At 42.1% G+C, this 20,784-nt stretch overlaps 2 protein-coding genes across 3 annotated transcripts in view; one reads left to right on the top strand and one right to left on the bottom strand.

The window, feature by feature from the left end:
• Nucleotides 1-20,784, top strand: part of acot7 (acyl-CoA thioesterase 7) — a 62,707-nt gene that overhangs the window by 13,922 nt on the left and 28,001 nt on the right. For both annotated transcript variants that reach the window (XM_084070490.1, XM_084070489.1), the window contains exons 4-6: nt 9,790-9,881; nt 10,795-10,909; nt 11,834-11,920. In XM_084070490.1, coding sequence (XP_083926616.1) covers nt 9,790-9,881; nt 10,795-10,909; nt 11,834-11,920 — 294 coding nt within the window. The remainder of the gene's footprint in view (nt 1-9,789; nt 9,882-10,794; nt 10,910-11,833; nt 11,921-20,784) is intronic.
• On the bottom strand, nt 5,617-7,902 carry LOC311053264 (polyubiquitin-C-like; the record flags this gene model as incomplete). Its single annotated transcript, XM_084068725.1, has 1 exon — nt 5,617-7,902. The coding sequence occupies one exon, from the start codon at nt 7,900-7,902 to the stop codon at nt 5,617-5,619; it is 2,286 nt and encodes a 761-aa protein (XP_083924851.1).

Below are 20,784 nucleotides of genomic sequence, written 5' to 3' on the forward strand. Positions count from 1 at the left end.
TTTATACTTAGGCTGTCGTGAAAGTGTAATATTTAGAGAAATACTAAGTTTCAAACGCAAATTTTATTTTTTACTTAACCTTTATTTAACCAGTAAAAACACGTTGAGACACAGTCGCAAAAGTAGTGGTGAATTAGGCAAATGGATATTTATTATATATTTAGACTGCATGTTTCCTTTAAAGTTTAATGCACGCAACTGTTTTCGCCAGATTTCATTTCTGCTGTTTCTCATGAGCGTGCGTCAGTCGGGCTTCAACAACAAAGCCGTCTGCGCATCGACTTCCGCTGCACTGACAGCGCTCGCCCAGTGTGGGCGGAGCTATCCGTCTAGGATGTGACGTAGGGACTAGGGCGCCCCCCGCTCCCCGCCCCCCGCCCCCCGCTACTGAAAAACAAGGGGTAGAAAAAGGGATCGCCTCTCTCACACACACACACACACACACACACACACACACACACACACACACACACACACACACACACACACACACACACACACACACACACACACACACACACACACACACACACACACACAGATTATCTTTTTTCCCCAGATGGATTGTTTGTTTGATTGATTGATTGATTGATTTATTAAATGCAGCAGCTGCTTATATGAGAATAACATTTCCCCCCTCATATAGTACTTGTAGTACTGTATCACTTTATCCTGGAAGTTCATTTTCTATGGAGCATGTTGAAGTTATTGTATAGGGACAAATCTGACAAATGAATTTACTGATGGTGTTGCTTTGACTGTCCATCATGCTGTATCTACAGTACTTTTTTTTGCCCGGTAATCTGTATTTTTAACTGCTGTACTGTCTTTGGTGACTGAATTTCCCTCGTGGGATCAATGAAGGCCTTATCTTAATTTGTATTCTCGGGTTTAGAAGGGAGGTGTTATCACTGGATTCTTGCCCTACCATAAAATACTTAAATTGGGCTCTTTATTTCAAATTCTCTATCCATAATACACTTCCCTCTCCTACAAGGCATGTGCTCCTGCAGGGCTGTGCAGATCTCCCACTGCAGGCCTGCATTTGAAGTAAGGTTGCCTTGGCTCAGAGCTGTGGAAAAATCTGTGTGATTTTGATCGTGCGGATCAAGCAACAAGAACTACCGCCGCTGCACTGCCTCACTGCTTGGGTCAGGAAGCAGAGAGGAAAACAAGAGTGAGTCTTGGAAAAGAAAAGGGAGAGTTGAAAATTAATTGAAAACAGATTAAGAGAGGATGGAAGAGAGAAAGAAAGAAAGAGAGATAAGAAGAGAGATCTGGGGATTATGCCTCCTGGGATACTGTAGTTTTTCAAAGTGTGGAAACGGCATGATGACCTCTGGGGAATCCAAGAGTGGGATGAAGAAACCATTGATGGTCTTAAACTAAAGCCTAAAGGTCCTTACACACTCTTTCCCGTGCGATTCATACTTTGTCGCTGAGAATAACAAGATTTTCCTGCTAACGATGCAAAGCTTGAAATATGTTATTTTGGCGAGCAACATGGCTGTGAAACAAAGTATAAATTAAGTTTGAACGAGTGGGCTAGAAATATGTAAAGAAAGAAGATGCAGCTGTCAATATGAATGCAAACATTCAAGAATCTTCATGTTGAGTTCCTGCATGCTGTGGGTTATTCCTTCCCATGACCGCGTGTATCACTCATGTCTTATTTGGCATGTGCCGGGGTTTTTGAAATTCAAAGCTAGTTCCCTGGTTTGTCTCTGGTCAAAAAGGTCACAGATTTGATTGGGAATAGTTTATCGTTCCTTTTCTCACTCCTTTTCTTTCTCCCCCTCCTCAGCTCTCCCCATGCACCCCACCCCTGCCACAGTTCATCAGAGAGGTCTGAAGGAGCTAATAATAGACTGGTATCAGCTGTCTAGGGAGAGTCAAGAATATGTAAAATACCTCCCTTTCTTCTGAGGGGAACTTCCTGGATGTTGCTTGGGAGCCAATGAGAGAGGGAGTAGAGTGCAGTTGGCATGGCAACGTGGGGCTGGCTGTCTGTGCGCCTTTAACTCGGGTGTAAAATGTTAATGTTGTTCTCCGGGAGCTGCCTGCCATGAGTGCTCTCTCTCTCACTCTTTAACCACTTAATGCTACAGTAAGTCTGCTTTTTCCGCCCACAATACAAAATCTCTACGTCAAAAATGTGCGTAGCTACGTGTTGTGAGCTAGCTTGGTAAAACATCCCGATCGTGTGAATTCACATTATCACGTGTCTTCTGGCACCAAGCGCTTACTTTACTTTATTTAGACGGAACACCACATATTAATGAACATTACATGATAATGCAATGTAAATACACCGGATTTAGCAAAGATGCTAATTTACATCAGCAGTCCCCACAGAAAACAAAAAACAGGCAGACAGTGGAGTACATTACATTACATTACACAACGCAGGGAAACAGCGCATACAACGTAAATACAAGAACAAAGGTACAAAGGTATTGTACCTTTGTATATCTATTTAAGGCTAAGACTAAATCAAGTTCCACTTGGCTCGTGTAGTATTGCACTGGGAAATTTGCAGCGTTTTTAGAGGGAGTGAGTTTTGTATAAAGTGCAGTATTGCTTTCAAGTACAGGATATGTTGTCAAATAAAGTGCATGATTATAAATGGTCGCAAGTTTGTTATCAAGTAACCATTTTTTAAGATTGTACGTAAAGGATGGAAATGTAGGACAATCTCTTATGGCCAGTGGAAGATTATTCCATGTTGAACAACCCTGTACTGAGAGAACATTTTGTCCGAATGTGGTTTGCCTGTGCTGCACTTCGCAATCCCCTCTAGTATTTGACCTAGTGCTGATTCCTCTATCAGGCTTCCTCTTTATGAATTCCCTCAGGGGAGGTGGGCACAGACCATGTAAGGTCTTGTAAACACTAGCCTGTGTAAAAACCTTAAAATTGGCAAAACTCAAGAAACTGTACTTCTGATGTTACAGTGATGATATGAGTGAGGTTTCCTGTCAAACACCTTGAGCACCCTCTTGTAGAGCTGTTCTATTGGTTTGAGAATCATCACACCTGTGAAATACCAGTTTGTGAAACAGTAATCAATGTGTGATAGGTTCATATAGTGAAGATAGGATCTGGTAGCACTAACTGTCAGAAAGGGTCTAATTTGTTTAACATTTTGAAGGTTGAATTTGATTGTAATTGTGACTTTCTTCACATATCTTTTAAAAGTTAGGGTCGAGTCTAACATGACTCTGAGGAAGTTCCTCCCCACCCAAAAACACATTTGATGACTTCAGCACAACTGGTCTTTTGGAGAAAGCCATGCAGACAGGTTTTTTTTGCGTTCCAAGAGCAGGCATGAATCTATAAACCAGTCTTGAACACTTGTCAGAACAGAAGTTAAAACCATTGACACCTCTGCATAGCTTTTGCCATGGGCAAGTATAACAGCATCATCTGGACATGTGCACTGTTACACACATCAGGTAGATCGTTTATATACAGTGAGAACAGAATTGGTACTAGCATTGATCCCTGGGGGACCCCAACCGAACATGTGAGGTAGGGAGATTTAACACTGTTGACACTTCCACTGTTTTCTGATGGATATATGAACTAAACCACTGAATAGGCTCTGGAGAGAAGTTAAATGTGTTCATTTGGACAGGAGGACTCACTCAGGCCCCTGTGATTGACACCCCTGCCCTTCTTTTTATTTTTAAACTCATTATTCATATTGATTTATTCATGTTATTCATTATTCATAAGGTAGAACATTATGAACAATGTACATTTATACCATGAACATGATATTGTTGCTGTTGGGCAGAAATAGCCGATCTACACACTCACAACTCAACATTGGGAGCTTGTAGATCTGCTCATTTTGCTGTTTTAGAAACATTTTGAAAATAAGTGAAAGTAGTTCAGTGTGTGGGTTTTTTATAAACTAGAGGTTCGGGCCGCTATGCATCTAGAGTTCTGGCCGCCGTGCATCCCTCACACCTATGTTCCATTGCCGATCCAACATCCGATATGTCTGAGCCATATTTGTTGGGGGCTTTGTCAGAGTACCCGTTGTACCTGTCTGTCTGTGTATCTTTTGTGCTCATATATGGAGATGTCTGTTTCTGTCTGTCTACCTTGTCCCTTTTATGCCCATATATGGAGATCCCTGATGTCATCAGCACCGCACTCGCACTCCCTCAAGTCAGTCGGTCCCATATATATGCACATGACCATACAATATATGGCCATAGCAGTCGGATCTGTGGCTCTGGACAACCGGATCTCTGTATCTGTCAGTCCTTGTCCCTTTTATGCCAATACAGTATATGGAGATCGCTGTTGTCTTCAGTATTTGCCCATATATGGGCATGCCCCAGTTTTCATATATGGAGCTGACAACACATTGAGGTTAGACCATAGACTGTAATAAGAAAGAATGGACAAAGTCACGTTTTGAAGCCTGTTTGTCAGCGATTTTAAATCTGTCTTAAATCTTTCTATATCCGGTCCGAAATGCTAACGAAAAAAAAAAAAAATTGTGGAGATTTTATTTAATCCATGCTCTCTTTGTCTAGTCTTGTGAGCTTAGAGCTTCAAGCTCACAATACGTCGCAATGACATGTTGTGAGCTTTTTTTTGTCCATTACTTCTTAAAAGTTTTTATTTATGTATTAATGGAATTCATTTGATTATTTAGTAGTAGTATTTAGTATTCATATTTAATATTTATTATTAACATGAATGTTTTTATTTCTGAAAGCTTTTTGTGTTTTTCTTTTTTTTTTTTTTTATCTTTTGAAATCATTGAAACAATTGTTGTAAATGAAGAAAAAAGAGGGTATTTACTCGCGACCCATGAAAATGTGTCCAAGACCCACAAATGGGTCCAGACCCACTGTTTGAGAACCACTGTCATAGATGACCAACAACGGCAAAGACTGACACATGAAGTCTGTGATCCACATGGGATCCAGGTCCATTATTGGACAGTGTCATTATCTATTAGACCCACTCTTGTTCAATGTCTTTGTAATCTTCATTTATCTCCACTGCACAGGTGTTTAGTGTCTATGCAGTTTTACCAGAGCCCTGTTAGTCAGCATTACATGCTTCCACCTCTCACGACGTGGACGTAGGACTGGATATTGAGAGGCACACATTGTTTTTTTGGCGGGCGCCTCGCCTCGTGAGTCACAAAGAGCGCATATACCAGGCTCTAGTCCTTTCTTCTTCCTGAAGTTGACCTCAGTTTGAATCAGACCCAAGACATGTTACTGTATGTCATCATGGTATACACTCTTTTGACTCTTTGAGCCATCGCCACCCACCTCTTTTTATATTATACTTTTTTAATAGATTTCCCTGGTAGGATGTAGCGAGTTGCGTGTTATTCCAACCAGTTCCTTTCCCCTCCCTCTGGCTGACCAGGGGGAGGCAGTATAGAGAGATCAGGATTACTGCATGTTTTCTGTGAGGGTACCTACCCTAGGGGACACGGGGAGAACATGCAAACTCCACACAGAAAGGCCCTTTCGCCAACCCCACCTAGGGTATAGGCACTGATGACAAACGTATGGAATCTTAAGATTGTCCTATGCTAAGATGCAGGACACGTTGGAGAATGGACAAACTTTAAGATTACTGCCCTCCCCTCAGACGCAGCACAAGATGGAGGGTGGATTCTTTCTGGATGTTGTAGTCAGAAAGGGTGCGTCCATCTTCCAGTTGCTTGCCAGCGAAGATCAGCCTCTGCTGGTCAGGGGGAATGCCTTCCTTGTCTTGGATCTTGGCTTTGACATTCTCAATGTTGTCACTTGGCTCAACCTCCAGGGTGATGGTCTTGCCAGTGAGGGTCTTGACGAAGATCTGCATTCCTCCCCTCAGACGCAGCACAAGATGGAGGGTGGATTCTTTCTGGATGTTGTAGTCAGAAAGGGTGCGACCATCTTCCAGTTGCTTGCCAGCGAAGATCAGCCTCTGCTGGTCAGGGGGAATGCCTTCCTTGTCTTGGATCTTGGCTTTGACATTCTCAATGTTGTCACTTGGCTCAACCTCCAGGGTGATGGTCTTGCCAGTGAGGGTCTTGACGAAGATCTGCATTCCTCCCCTCAGACGCAGCACAAGATGGAGGGTGGATTCTTTCTGGATGTTGTAGTCAGAAAGGGTGCGTCCATCTTCCAATTGCTTGCCGGCGAAGATCAGCCTCTGCTGGTCAGGGGGAATGCCTTCCTTGTCTTGGATCTTGGCTTTGACATTCTCAATGTTGTCACTTGGTTCAACCTCCAGGGTGATGGTCTTGCCAGTGAGGGTCTTGACGAAGATCTGCATTCCTCCCCTCAGACGCAGCACAAGATGGAGGGTGGATTCTTTCTGGATGTTGTAGTCAGAAAGGGTGCGTCCATCTTCCAGTTGCTTGCCAGCAAAGATCAGCCTCTGCTGGTCAGGGGGAATGCCTTCCTTGTCTTGGATCTTGGCTTTGACATTCTCAATGTTGTCACTTGGCTCAACCTCCAGGGTGATGGTCTTGCCAGTGAGGGTCTTGACGAAGATCTGCATTCCTCCCCTCAGACGCAGCACAAGATGGAGGGTGGATTCTTTCTGGATGTTGTAGTCAGAAAGGGTGCGTCCATCTTCCAATTGCTTGCCGGCGAAGATCAGCCTCTGCTGGTCAGGGGGAATGCCTTCCTTGTCTTGGATCTTGGCTTTGACATTCTCAATGTTGTCACTTGGTTCAACCTCCAGGGTGATGGTCTTGCCAGTGAGGGTCTTGACGAAGATCTGCATTCCTCCCCTCAGACGCAGCACAAGATGGAGGGTGGATTCTTTCTGGATGTTGTAGTCAGAAAGGGTGCGTCCATCTTCCAGTTGCTTGCCAGCAAAGATCAGCCTCTGCTGGTCGGGGGGAATGCCTTCCTTGTCTTGGATCTTGGCTTTGACATTCTCAATGTTGTCGCTTGGCTCAACCTCCAGGGTGATGGTCTTTCCAGTGAGGGTCTTGACGAAGATCTGCATTCCTCCCCTCAGACGCAGCACAAGATGGAGGGTGGATTCTTTCTGGATGTTGTAGTCAGAAAGGGTGCGTCCATCTTCCAGTTGCTTGCCAGCGAAGATCAGCCTCTGCTGGTCAGGGGGAATGCCTTCCTTGTCTTGGATCTTGGCTTTGACATTCTCAATGTTGTCACTTGGCTCAACCTCCAGGGTGATGGTCTTGCCAGTGAGGGTTTTGACGAAGATCTGCATTCCTCCCCTCAGACGCAGCACAAGATGGAGGGTGGATTCTTTCTGGATGTTGTAGTCAGAAAGGGTGCGACCATCTTCCAGTTGCTTGCCAGCGAAGATCAGCCTCTGCTGGTCAGGGGGAATGCCTTCCTTGTCTTGGATCTTGGCTTTGACATTCTCAATGTTGTCACTTGGCTCAACCTCCAGGGTGATGGTCTTGCCAGTGAGGGTCTTGACGAAGATCTGCATTCCTCCCCTCAGACGCAGCACAAGATGGAGGGTGGATTCTTTCTGGATGTTGTAGTCAGAAAGGGTGCGACCATCTTCCAGTTGCTTGCCGGCAAAGATCAGCCTCTGCTGGTCAGGGGGAATGCCTTCCTTGTCTTGGATCTTGGCTTTGACATTCTCAATGTTGTCACTTGGCTCAACCTCCAGGGTGATGGTCTTGCCAGTGAGGGTCTTGACGAAGATCTGCATTCCTCCCCTCAGACGCAGCACAAGATGGAGGGTGGATTCTTTCTGGATGTTGTAGTCAGAAAGGGTGCGTCCATCTTCCAGTTGCTTGCCAGCAAAGATCAGCCTCTGCTGGTCAGGGGGAATGCCTTCCTTGTCTTGGATCTTGGCTTTGACATTCTCAATGTTATCACTTGGCTCAACTTCTAGGGTGATGGTCTTGCCAGTGAGGGTCTTGACAAAAATCTGCATGTTTGCGTACTTTGAGTTTTCTGATATTATTTTACTGAGATACTGTTACCTGCTACAAACTCTGCAAACTGCAACGATTAAACTCTTTCGCTCACTCATATATTGGCAGTGACGTCACCTCGCATTGTGATTGGCAGAGAGGCATTGTCAATGTCTCCAAAATTAGAAATGCATGGGCAATACCCGTTGGTCACACAAGAACCTCAGTTATGCAATACTCATTGTACCTGAGTAATTATTGCAAACCATATAGTTGCATATTATCTAGAGTGGGGACCTGGAATTCCCGCCCATACATTTCAATGAAGTTGCTCACCTGCACTCCCTCAGGTCCTTGGCAACACACGGCGAGTTTGAAGTCGATTGTTCGCACAGTTCTCGAGATACGCAAAGGACAGATACACACACACACCTACAGACACAGGTATTTGCATAATTTATAGCTAAATTAGAGAGACTAGAGGTTTGGGCCGCTTCGCGGCCCTCACATCTAGATGTTTTTTCCCCTTGAGTGGTCCTCCAATCCTCCTCTCCCCTCCTCTCCTCTCCTCACCCCTCCCCTCTCCTCTCCCCTCTCTCCCCCTCCCATATTAGAGTCCTAAGACAAAAGTGCATTTATTCAGTTAAAATAACCTAACTATAAGCAATATAACATAATGAGTGTGACTGTGTAGCTGAAAGTAACCGACTTGAATACTTCAGCATATCGATTACATTAGCCTTTCGGCCGTTGTGCTTTCCTTCTGCACCTTCCTTGTCTGGCATTTGATAGAAGTGGGGGGGGATCAAACTCAGACCAACGACCACCTGTAGTTTTGGCCACAGATTTGCTCGCTCTTTCTACAGCAGGCAATCCCAGTAGAAGGTTTGATAAACATAACAACAATAAATAACCCTGACCCTGGCTCAGGCAGGGCCACAGGATGGGGGTTGGATTGGCGTAGAAAAATAATACAATGGTGGTCGTCATAGCTCATGACAAAAACGTTGTTGACGTTGATTTTTGAAATCAGGACATCAAACGTCTATCTACAACAATGAAACCCAGACAACACTGGGTTTCATTGAGGTTATTGTCAAACTACTGTAATTGAGTTGTTTTGTCAAAATTCCTCTTCAGAATGCTTTGATCTGCAGCGTTCAAAACATATGGCAGACACTTGCCTTACAATCTATCACTCCATTTGATTCCACTCTAGTTAATGTCAATTGGGAAGAGCAGATTGGCTTTAAGATTTCAGACACCTTATGGCAAGCTTCTAACATGTTCAATGTTCTACTATTGCAAGGCATTGTTTAATTAAATTTAAAGTATTATACCGTCTCCATTATTCCAAGGAGAGGTTATACAAAATATACCCTGAGGTCTCTCTGATGTGACAGATGCCTTTCAGTTGATGATACTTTACTCCATAGCTTTTCTCTGTGCCCCAAAATTCTAACTTATTGGATCAATATTTTGAATTTTTTATATCTGAAATGCTTAAAATTAAGTTAAAACCAGAACCTCTCATTGTCATTCCATCTATATCTGATGTTTTGTTATCCTCCTGGTGGGGATAACAGAACATATGGCAGACACTCTAACTTGTTGTTGCCGAAACACAAAAGCATTATGATTAATGAATGTGTCTTTTCAGACTCAAAAGTCTGTAATTGTATTTTAATGAATGTGGGGGAAACCATAAAACCAAAAATGTCCTTGATATATACAGAATTTACATCCGCAGTGTACATTTAATAATGGTATCCAATATCCATATTGTTCATAGAAGATCAGATATATAATGGGGGAGTGCCAGTATAAGGATAAGTGAAAGGGCAAGAGAAGATGGGTTGAAGGATTACTATGTATTTATTTTACCAAGCTTTTCTCTTTGACCACAGGTGTGAAGAAGCTGACCAATAAGGCAGCTCTGTGGTACGTTCCCTTCTCCCTGGCGAACGTCGAAAAGGTCGTGGAGGTGCCTCTTATCAAGGTACACATGGGGAACATTGTTTTATCACAGAATAATAAACTATGGATTAATAACGTAACTAAGGTATTGGTATATTGGTATGCCTAAACTGATTGAAACTATGCGCAGCCTACCATACACTGTATTTACAAAAAATGTGTATAACATTACACAATGACAGCAACGTTATAAAAAGTGTGATTGATATATTTTTCGCTATGATGGTATTTAGGTCTGTAAACAACAGTGGGTATTGCCATCTGACTAACAGACTAATCTGTATTTTAGCAATCCAGGTTAGCTAACTTTTTATATGAATACAATAATTCAAATGTAGATGCCATAAAGATTATAGATTTAAGTAAGTATATATTGCTTTATCATTTTAAAACCTGTAATAATTAATTGTTATAGATCAGTGCGGAATACCAATCTGGTGGTGCAGTGGCCTAACAAAGTATTTCATCTTCATCAATCTAGTCTAATAGCCACAGACGATCAATGATCGCCACCTACTGAAATGTCTGGGGAAATCTAAATTCATTGAATGGGCTTGGATAGCAGAGAAAACCACCGGTAACAAACCTACACCCACTACTTTGAAAACCAACCCTGATACCATCCCATATGAAGGACCACCCTAAAGTCTATATATTGGTTCTGTGATGCTGTTATTTTTTTAATTTCCTAATTCTTTCCACCCAGTTTTAGTCCATTCACTGAATTTAGAGCTTCCCAGATGTATCAGGTGGTGACTATCCTCAATACAGAGTTTATTGATCAGTAACTGACACGGTGCTCTAGACTAGATGGGTGCCATCTCTCTCTCTTTCTCTTTCTCTTTCTCTCTCACACAAAATGTACACAATGGACATGTCAAAGTGTAAACTGTGTGTGTGTGTGTGTGTGTGTGTGTACGTATGTACGGGCATAGTATGACAGTCCCGAACAGGAAGAGGAGGGGAGGAAGCGATATGAGGCTCAGAAGATGGACAGGCTGCAGACCAAAATGAGGAATGAGGCGGTGTTGCCTCCTGCACTTGAACCAGGTACACCTTTCAGCCTTCTGCAACCATCCAGTCATCAGTCTGACTAATGCGTGTACACATACAGTACAGTACCAACAGCCTCCTCATCTTAATCCAAACAGAGAAAAAGATCCAATACTAATGCTAGTTAGTTAATTTAACTGAGAGTCTACTAATGTAACCAAATGGACACGTTAGGTTCCATTTATTTATATTTGTACACTTAAATTGATAAATTAACACGCGTAGTAGACATACAGTGCTGTCATTCTCACATGGATTGAAAGAGCTGGCAGCATATGATTTGGAACTCGTTCACTGGTATCTAATGCAATTATTGATGTTGAAAAAATGTTGAAATTTAACTGTGGATACACAACAAAATCAGATTTAGGTGTTTAAAGGTTTTCATGTGATACTGATGCTATCAAATAACACCTGCATCTACAGTGTATACAATGTATACACACAGTGTATGCTGCACACTAATACTATTAGTTTTCTATTGGATAATCTTATTGTATTTACTCAACATGCTGCAGACAGAACCGCACATGGTAAGTTGGACTACCCAGAACTACATGTCAGTACTGTTACTTAGAGACCAGGGAAATATAACATGGGCTTTTTCATTGTGTATGGTTAAATGGCATATATGGTCATTTATGAATAGATGTTTTCCCTTGTGTTGTGTGTATGTGGGATGCGTGTGAACGCACACAAAAGTTTGTATATGTGAAGGTTTTGATATTTTGTGTGCGTACCTCAATGACCACAAAAGTATAACAACACGTGTGTGTGTGTGTGTGTGTGTGTGTGTGTGTGTGTGTGTGTGTGTGTGTGTGTGTGTGTGTGTGTGTGTGTGTGTGTGTGTGTGTGTGTGTGTGTGTGTGTGTGTGTGTGTGTGTGTGTGTGTGTGTGTGTGTGTGTGTGTGTGTGTTACAGAGGAACATACGGTTGCTTTCAGCCAGTCTAGTCTGATCCATCTGGTTGGCCCATCTGACTGCACACTGCACGACTTTGTGCATGGAGGTGAGTCCAACCACTTTAATTTCTGGAACATGAACTCATAGCCTATCCTGATGGTTACTGAGCACGGGGTCAATTCTCAGAGATGGGCAAAAATACACATTAAGAGGAACTAAAGTCGTGAAAGACTCTCACACCATAACAATGACTCCTTAGACTACTAGAAAAATAAAAATAAAACTTTATTTTTTACATGCTGAACCATGTGCTAAAGTGCTCAAAGTGACGCATGAGTGATAGGAGGACAAACGTGACAGGAGGACAAACGACAAAAGACACAAGAACCTACTCTGGACAAAAATACACATTACAATATCTATAAATTACTTTTTGCAAATACATTACAGGTTTCAAGACTGTATTCAAATTACAATAGACTTTTAAAAAAATGTTATTTTCAATACCTTCAATACCTTTAGCACGACGGCGTATTATAGGACATTGTGCCTTCTGACAGATGAAAAGTGAACCCAGTTTGAATTGTAAATACTGTATATTTCAGTACTCTATCAAAGACTACTACAATTGCATGACTGCATCTGTACTGCTCCACAGCTGCTACAATACTGAAAGCCTCCTGCCCCACTGAAATACCAATTATGGGTTTTTTGTGTATGTATGAGACTGCGCGAAGTATGCAGAGTAATAAATATGTTATTCACGAATATGGATGGAGTGAATTTGAATCAAACTCGCATCTCACCAAAATTCATCATTAGCTTCTGTGTATATTTTCTTTTGTCCAATTATATTCCTTTATTTGTGTAGCACTGTGATGAATGAGTAAGAGCAAAGTGATGCTTTGATGCATGGAGCTGGGAATCAAACACACACCCTACAACCGTTATGTGAATGACACATTCATTAGTTAACCTATATATTTAGTAAATTAATACTTAGTTGACCCGGGTCGGCTCTGTCCTTGGTCAGCTCTTCTTTCACCAAATCTCTATGCAAAAAAAAAGATCGAAAGCTCACAACGCAACATACTGTGAGTGTGTAGATCTTCTGTTTTCAGCGAATGTTCCCCACAGAATAGGGATGCTCGGGGTTCAAGTGGTTAATTTACCAGCGTGGCCCCCTGGCGGCCCCCACTTGTGGTGTAAGAAACATGAACCAGGTCCTCTATGTTTTATGGGCAGTCAAGTCCCAGACAGTATGAAACTATAGGCACAGTGTGTTCTGTGTTGGCACTGTGGAGCGAACACTGTTGAATTTCATCACAAGCAGTACATCCTTGAGCGATAAGAGCACTGGCTTTTCTGTACTCGCTTTTCTGTTGTATTACTTGTATCAGAAATGGAGTGAACGGAAATGGGGTAAAAAACATTACACGTTTTCAAGTTCTGCAAGGTCTGTCGGATGGGGTGAGTGTGCTATTTTGTGTTGGGGGGGGGGGGGGGGGGGGTTGAGAATGTTTCTTTGTGTTGTGTACTGTATGTGCGTGCGTGCATTTCTGCATCCATGCAATGTGTTGTGTGAGCGGCTGAGCGTGTGCTGAGAGCATTCTCTTCTGTTGTGGATATGGGTGTAGTTAACAGGAGCACAGAATGACCAGAAGGCATGGAAGGCATCAGGTCAGACAGCCCTAATCTGTCTTTACACAACACACTTGTACTAATAAAACAGTCATGGCACTCATATATTACAGTGCTGCATGGCAAATTTGGTTTACAAAACACAATGTTCCACAAAACCTACAGACCCCAGGACTAGCTGATTAATTGGGATACTAATGAATAAACATATAAACAGTGGATGAGACTGGTGCACAAAGACATGGAAGACTAAAATTAAACGCTGCTTGCCTAATTATTATAAAACATGCACTTAACAATCACCGTTAACAATAACAGGAATGCAAACGTGTAACAAAATATATAAAAGGAAGCACACTATCAACAATGACCCAGTGGAAACTGTAGTTTTTCCACAGGTTCACTTGTGTTCAGTCTAAAGATGAAATGTTATGGAAAAAGAGATGAAGACAGATCTTCAGTATAATGTAAACTTGGCACGATTCATCGCCACCCCATAACTGTCATTGTAAGCGGGCCTGGCTGTGTAAACAGAGGGTTCAGACAGGCACCAGAGAGTGAGGGGAAAAAAAACAAAACTAGAAATGTTGATTGGGAATGAGATATAAATGAAAGAGAAATGGATGTAGTGAAGCAGAGGGGAGGGGATGACAAAAATGTAAAAGGAGGGAGCGAAGTGGGACACATAATTGGCATGCATTTAATGGCTATGCTTTTTAATTTGGCGAGCCCGCTGCGAAATGGGTCCAATTAACAATCAAATAGGAAACATGCGCGTGGGCCATTAGAATGCAGTTTGTGGCCTCCCCCCGTACATGCTGAGGTTCATTAAGCAGCATTCTACGTTCTCTGTCACTACTTCTGTTTCGTTTACATAACCTAATCAGGTCAGGCAAGTGGGCTTCTCTCTCTCTCTCTCTCTCTCTCTCTCTCTCTCTCTCTCTCTCTCTCTCTCTCTCTCTCTCTCTCTCTCTCTCTCCGGCTTTTTCACGTTCTCTCTCTGTCCTTATGGGTGTTCTATGTTCTTAAGGTTGAAACAGTCTGACATCTTCATAACAACAGTCCATTTGATTATTGTATGTTAGCCTGCATGCCCTCCTGTGGAAAGATGGCTTACCTAACTCATGCCAAAGGAGGCGTACAGCATGTAGCCAGCTGTACATGCATAACCATTCAGGCAGACACAAACACACCAAACATACACATGCATTCACATATGCACATGTATAACTGTATAAAAAAAATAAACAGCATGTGGGACGGCTCAGCATATTAACGGGGTAGCCTATTGCCTTAGTTTTTTTCACTTTTGATTCTGTCAACTTAATCCATCATTGACAAAACTATGACAACACAAATGTATCAATATTGTTGGGGGGGGGGATTCTTCAATGACCTAAAAGGCCTGGAAGTGTTCTGACTTCTAGCAAAGAACAGAAAACCATGGCTCCAAGTCCACCACCTCCTTCATTAACACTATACAGTTGTCACCCAACCCCTCTCTCTCTCTTTGACTTTGTCGTCCTCTGTCTCCCTCTTAGTCTCTCTCTCTGTCTCTGTCTTTGTCTCAACTCATCTCTCCTACGATTATCTCCTCAAAATCTCTCTTGTTTTCCCGCTCTTCTCTCCCCCTTTACCCCCCCCCCCCCCCCTCTCATGTTCTAAGGAAGCTTTTCCACTTGTTCCCATGGAAACAGCTGTTGTTTGCCACAGGTTGAGCTACCATTGCAGTCTGATTAAAACACATAGATGGACATTGGATAGTGTTCATAATGTGTTGTAGGTTAATATGTGTAAATAAAAGTCGAGACTGAATGCAGTTTTCAAAGTTGTATCAAAGTGTTATATCTCTGAATTCGTTCCTACGTCAATAATGAAGATGGGGTTTGTTGTCTTTGCCTAATCTTACTGTGAATGTGGGTGCATGGTCGTCATGTGTGTGTGTTTACTGTATAATATATTGTAAACATGTATGCTTGTGCACTCACGTGTGTGCACTTGTAGCCTATGCATGCCTTTGCATTGATTATGTAAGTCTATGCTTTGCGTCTTCTTCACGCTGGCATGTGTCCATGTGTGTGGAAGGGATATGAGAACATGCAAATGTGAGCATTGTCTGCATCTAGGCATGTTAAATTAGCTTGTATGAGAGCATGTTTGTGTGATACAGTGTTGTTGTTTCATGGATGCAGCTGCTCTGCAGAGGACCAGATCCATCGGTGTGACTCTATGTTATCTGTCCTCTCAGCTCAGATCTATGCTCAGACGGTATATAACCATGTCACTGACAGACACAGAGGAACCTTAGGAGATGGGAATGTGTATGTCCAGTGGAGCTTGTGTGATCGACCTTTGCGTGAGTGCGTGTGCGTGCGTGCGTGCGTGTGTGTGTGTGTGTAAGTATGTGCATTTGCGCGAGAGACGTGTGAGTCAATAGTGCGTGTGTGTATTTGTGTGTGAGAGAAAGAAACAAATAAAGTGTGAGAGAGAGAGGGAGATAGAAATAAAGTGAGAGAGAGAGAGAGAGCGAGAGCAAGTTCATTGTGCATGTTTGAGTTGTTTTTCACTTGCACAAATCCCAAATTCTGAACAGTACAGCATGAATTATTTTGGCTGACTTGGAGTGGATCCTGCACTGCAAAATATCAATAAACATAGCACAAAATGTTGTGTGATGAGCAGCGCAGCTGAGTATGTGGGTTGTGCATGAAAAATGTGACAAATCTTCTGCCAATGGCTCACAGTTAATTCAGCTGTTGTTATTGTTTTTAGCCTCCTACCACCCCCCACCCTCGTCTCCAAAAACGACAAAACTAAAAACGAATCACACTGTCACACAGGGACATCTCATTTCAGTTTGATTTGACAGGAGTTTACTAATACAACATTACGTGAACGATTATTGTTGGTATAACCAGGCAGACAATGGATTTAATGGAAGGAAAATCCTTCAACAAAATGTATGAAGGGACTCCATGTCAAACCAACATCCCTGTAGGGCTGTCACGATTACAAATTTAAGTTGACGATTAATTATCACTCAAATAATTGCGATTAACGATTTGATTGTGTTTCTGTCGTTGAAAATTAATGGAACATTATGAATAAAAAAATAACAATTTCCGTTTGGCTTTTAGCTTTCGTAAACAAAAGTTGCACAGGGCAGATATGACAAATAACACATATTTAATGATTTTATACTTAAAAATAAACATTAATAGTGGAAATAGCCGATCTATAAGCTCTTTGAGCTTATAGATCCGCTATTTCCACTATTTCTGAAATATATGACATTTTTTAACATGGAATTGATTATGATATGGTGCTAGCCTATAGGGCAGTGAAAGGAACAGTGAAAGGAACAGCTCCTTCTTACCTCCGGGCTATGGTCGATGCCTACACCCCTGCCCGACCACTTCGGTCTGCCACCTTGGGGCGAATGATTGCCTCGTCGCTCAAGGGTCCTTCTGGTCGGTCGACACGGTCACGACTTTTTTCCGTTCTGGCCCCACAGTGGTGGAATGAACTTCCCACTGATGTCAGGACAGCAGAGTCACTGCCCATCTTTCGCCGCAGGCTGAAAACCCACCTCTTCAGGAAACACTACCCTTCCTCTTTGCCTGGCCTACTTGTTGTTAACTAGTTGTACGAACTCTTATTTTATTTTTGTATTGTTTTATTGGATCTTGTTTAGTCGATACACTTATTTGTTTTAGCTCGTGCTCATTTGATTTTGCCATTTTGTCTCATCTGTTTAAGAAAGTAGGTAGCTGATATATTGCACTTTTACCTTAGCGCTAGGTATACTCTTGGTTGCTTGTTTTTGCAGGAAATGCACTTAAAACTTCTGGTGATTAGTAGTTTTCGTTCCCTACCTATGTTGAATACACTTATTGTAAGTCACTTTGGATAAAAGCGTCTGCTAAATGACTGTAATGTAATGATGATTATGCTAAAATAATTGCGATTATATAAAATAATTGCGATTTGACGATTATGTAATTATTGTGACAGGCCTACATCCCTGGTGTTTAAAGCTGCAGTCACTAGGTGTACTATGCGCTTAAATAATTGTCCCCTCCTATGTGCATTTATGAATGTCTATGAATGTGCGGTTTATTTAAGGGTCAGGATTAGTTGGTTTGAAAATATGGTCACCCACTAGTAGTTTTCCTATAAGACTTCCAACGAGCAGCTGAAAATGCTATCCACAAATGGTTCAACCACTACTGCTTTCCACTGTGTTGTCGTGGAATATTAAATTAGTGACTGGTTAATATCTTGAAGTTGACAATTGTTGATGTAAGTTTACAAGGATATTACCTCTAGGGCGGAATCTGCCAATCCTTTGTCAATGCAAATGCGTGGATTCTTGATAAAAATGCGCAAGATCACGAATCCACGCATTTGCATTGACAAAGTCATTGGCAGATTCCGCCCCAGAGGTAAAATAAAAGTGCGGTGGGGCCGTGCCCTAATTGTGTTGTTTGGTTAATTTAAACTCCAGTATTTTCAGGACAAAATGTTTCAGTGGTTCAGGACAAAATGTTTCAGCGGTTAATTTAAACTCCAGTATTTTCAGGACAAAAATTTTCAGCGGTTAATTTAAACTCCAGTATTTTCAGGACAAAATGTTTCAGCAGTTCATTTAAACTCCAGTATTTTCAGGACAATATGGTTCAGCGTCTCTATCTCAGGTGCTACTACACAGTTTGTAATAGTAAATTCAGGTTCTCAGGAAAATCACTGCTTATCAATGAATAATAATTTGCATCCCTATATGTGGCTTACAGGACATGTGATGTGCATGCATGAACGTGCATGTGTCTGTTTGCTGATGGGTACAATATTGTTAACGGGAGTTGTTTCTATGGTAACAGCTCATTAGGAAGCGATTTGAGACGTTTGATTACACTGTTTGTGATTAAAATGCATGGTAGGGAGGGGGGGGGACATAAAGGAAGGAAGGGGGGCGGTGAGTTGCAATTGGTGAATTGACGTTAGTCTCACTTTGCCAGATAATCTCTGCAGATCTCTGCCATAGGGTCTTCAAAATCCAAGGTGGTTGCTAGGACAGCTGCAAGCTGTCATCATGTCCCCGCCCCAACATGAAGGCTCGCCCTAAAGACTTTGGACTGGTTCTGAAATGCATTTTTAAACTCTACCCAGTTTTAGCAACAGAAGCTGGGCCTTACCCTTATCCTAAGCCATTTTTGCCATTTTTTTACTATTTTGAAAAACATTTAAAAATAGCTAAAATAGCCGATCTACAAGCTAACAACATGTCGATGTAGATCGGCTAGTTGAACAATTTTAAAATGTTTTTCAAAATAGTAAAATATGGCTAATAAGTTTAGGGATAATGGGTAAGGCCCAAGGGGTAAGGCCCAAGTTGAGCAAAGCATTTAGATTGACTTGTGATTCTACATACGTAGAGTGTGTCTGATAGTGGAGAAGGAGGAATATGGAGGTCTAAGATAAAAGAGACAGATAGTGAGCTATAAGCGAGTTAGGAATAATAACGAGAGATGTGAGCGAGACAGGGGTCATGTCTGAGAGAAGAAGAACAAAGAGAGCACATCATTTATTTAATCCTCCTTTGTTCCCGGTGTCTTTTATATGTTGCGTTCTCAGATACACGCTGCCGCTTTCACTCTCTTTTCTTCCTATATGTGCATGTGGTGTGTGACTGGTCTATGCTGGTGCTAATTGAAAGGGGCTTGGAGATTGTAACTAGCGCTGATAGGAAACAAGTGCAGCCCCAACGACTCCCTTTGTTGTTCCGACGTCTGCCGTCCACGGAGAGCATCGTGCAAGAAAGATCTGGAGAAACCATCTTAAACAATCGAATAATAGAGGCACCTACCTCCCCCTCCGTGGAAAGACTGGGCTCCACTCTGGGATTTTAGTTTATAATTGCCTCCCATGTCCCCCATTTTGCAGTGAGCTCTCTCTCTCTCACTCTCCTTCCTCTTCACACAACCTCTCCAACCCCTCTCCACTCCAGTTTGGTTCCATCCCTCCCTCTCTCTCTCTTGCTCATTGCCTTCCCCCCGCGGCAAATGGAGAGTCATAGTGCACCGTGTCACTCTGTGAATGTGTAACTCCAGGCCGACCGCTGTCTTGGCTTTGCGTGTCCTCAATTTGCTGTCTAACATTGACCATATTCACATTGTGTCCATTTTACCTCTTTCGTCATACTCTAGGTTAAAAACTTACATTGTGAGGTAGGGAGATTTAAGAGCAGGTTAATAAATTGTACAAAAACTAACAGAATACGCACATCACTTGGTTGAGGTGCTGGTTTGGAAAGTAACATGAAGAAAAAGAATAAACCCGCACACTCATCTGCTCCAATATAATTTATTGACGTTTCGAGCCAAGGCTCTTCATCCGGTCAAACTCGAGATGTGTATACCTCACCCACTTAGACATCCACAGGTCACGTTATCAATCAGTGGGTGGAACAACACAACAGGGTAATCAGGTCAAGTGCTTTTTTTATACAAGACAAGCATCTTAACCAAGGTCTTCAAGGGCAATACAGGCCTACATGATGGGCTTCGATAGACAAGTTACTGAGTGCAAATATGAACAGATGAATGTTTTGTTCCCTTATGTATAGGGTGGAGGGGTCAAACCCTTACGGCTCCTTTAAAATTGGTGGATGGGTTCCATTTGTACACACTCAAAGTTAAATGAACACTCAGGATTTTACAGCGTGGGGTCCTAATTTTTCACTGCCATGAAGTCAGGTTGCAAGTACCACATAAAACAATATTAGCGTATATTTCTTAGAGCATTTGTTGTCCCTTAATGACCCCAGTTTGGGTCCCAGGCCACTGCTTTAAGGGACTTGACAGTTAGAATGTTTGTCACTATTCTTTGCCAGGCACTTTATGTTAATCTGAATTTGTTAGGATTGTCTGCATTGCAGAGCTTGTGTGATCCTTGCACTTATTTATTCTGTTGAAGTCCCACAAAATGGAATGATTATGCAGGGTCTCGCTATGTTCTTTCTGCTTTCTAAGCACGATTCTCATTCCAAGTTACTAACAGCCGTGTCCCATAATCTGATCACACTCTTTTGGCAAAAGAAAATATTTAGCAATTTTTGATTTATATTTATTTAGTTGCCCGAATAGGGCAACCAGACTATAGTACTCTATACACTTTATTAGTGTGGTTGCCCTAACAGGGCAACCAGACTATAGTACTCTTGATTTATTCTTTATTTCGTGTGGTTGCCCTAACAGGACAACCAGACTATATATATTCTTTCTTTCTTTCTAGATAAACTTTATTTTGGCACGCTACTCCTCCCACAGT

The sequence above is a fragment of the Gymnoscopelus microlampas genome (genome assembly GCF_963454915.1).
Source record: "Gymnoscopelus microlampas genome assembly, chromosome: 10".
In the NCBI taxonomy this organism is placed as follows: Eukaryota; Metazoa; Chordata; class Actinopteri; order Myctophiformes; family Myctophidae; genus Gymnoscopelus; species Gymnoscopelus microlampas.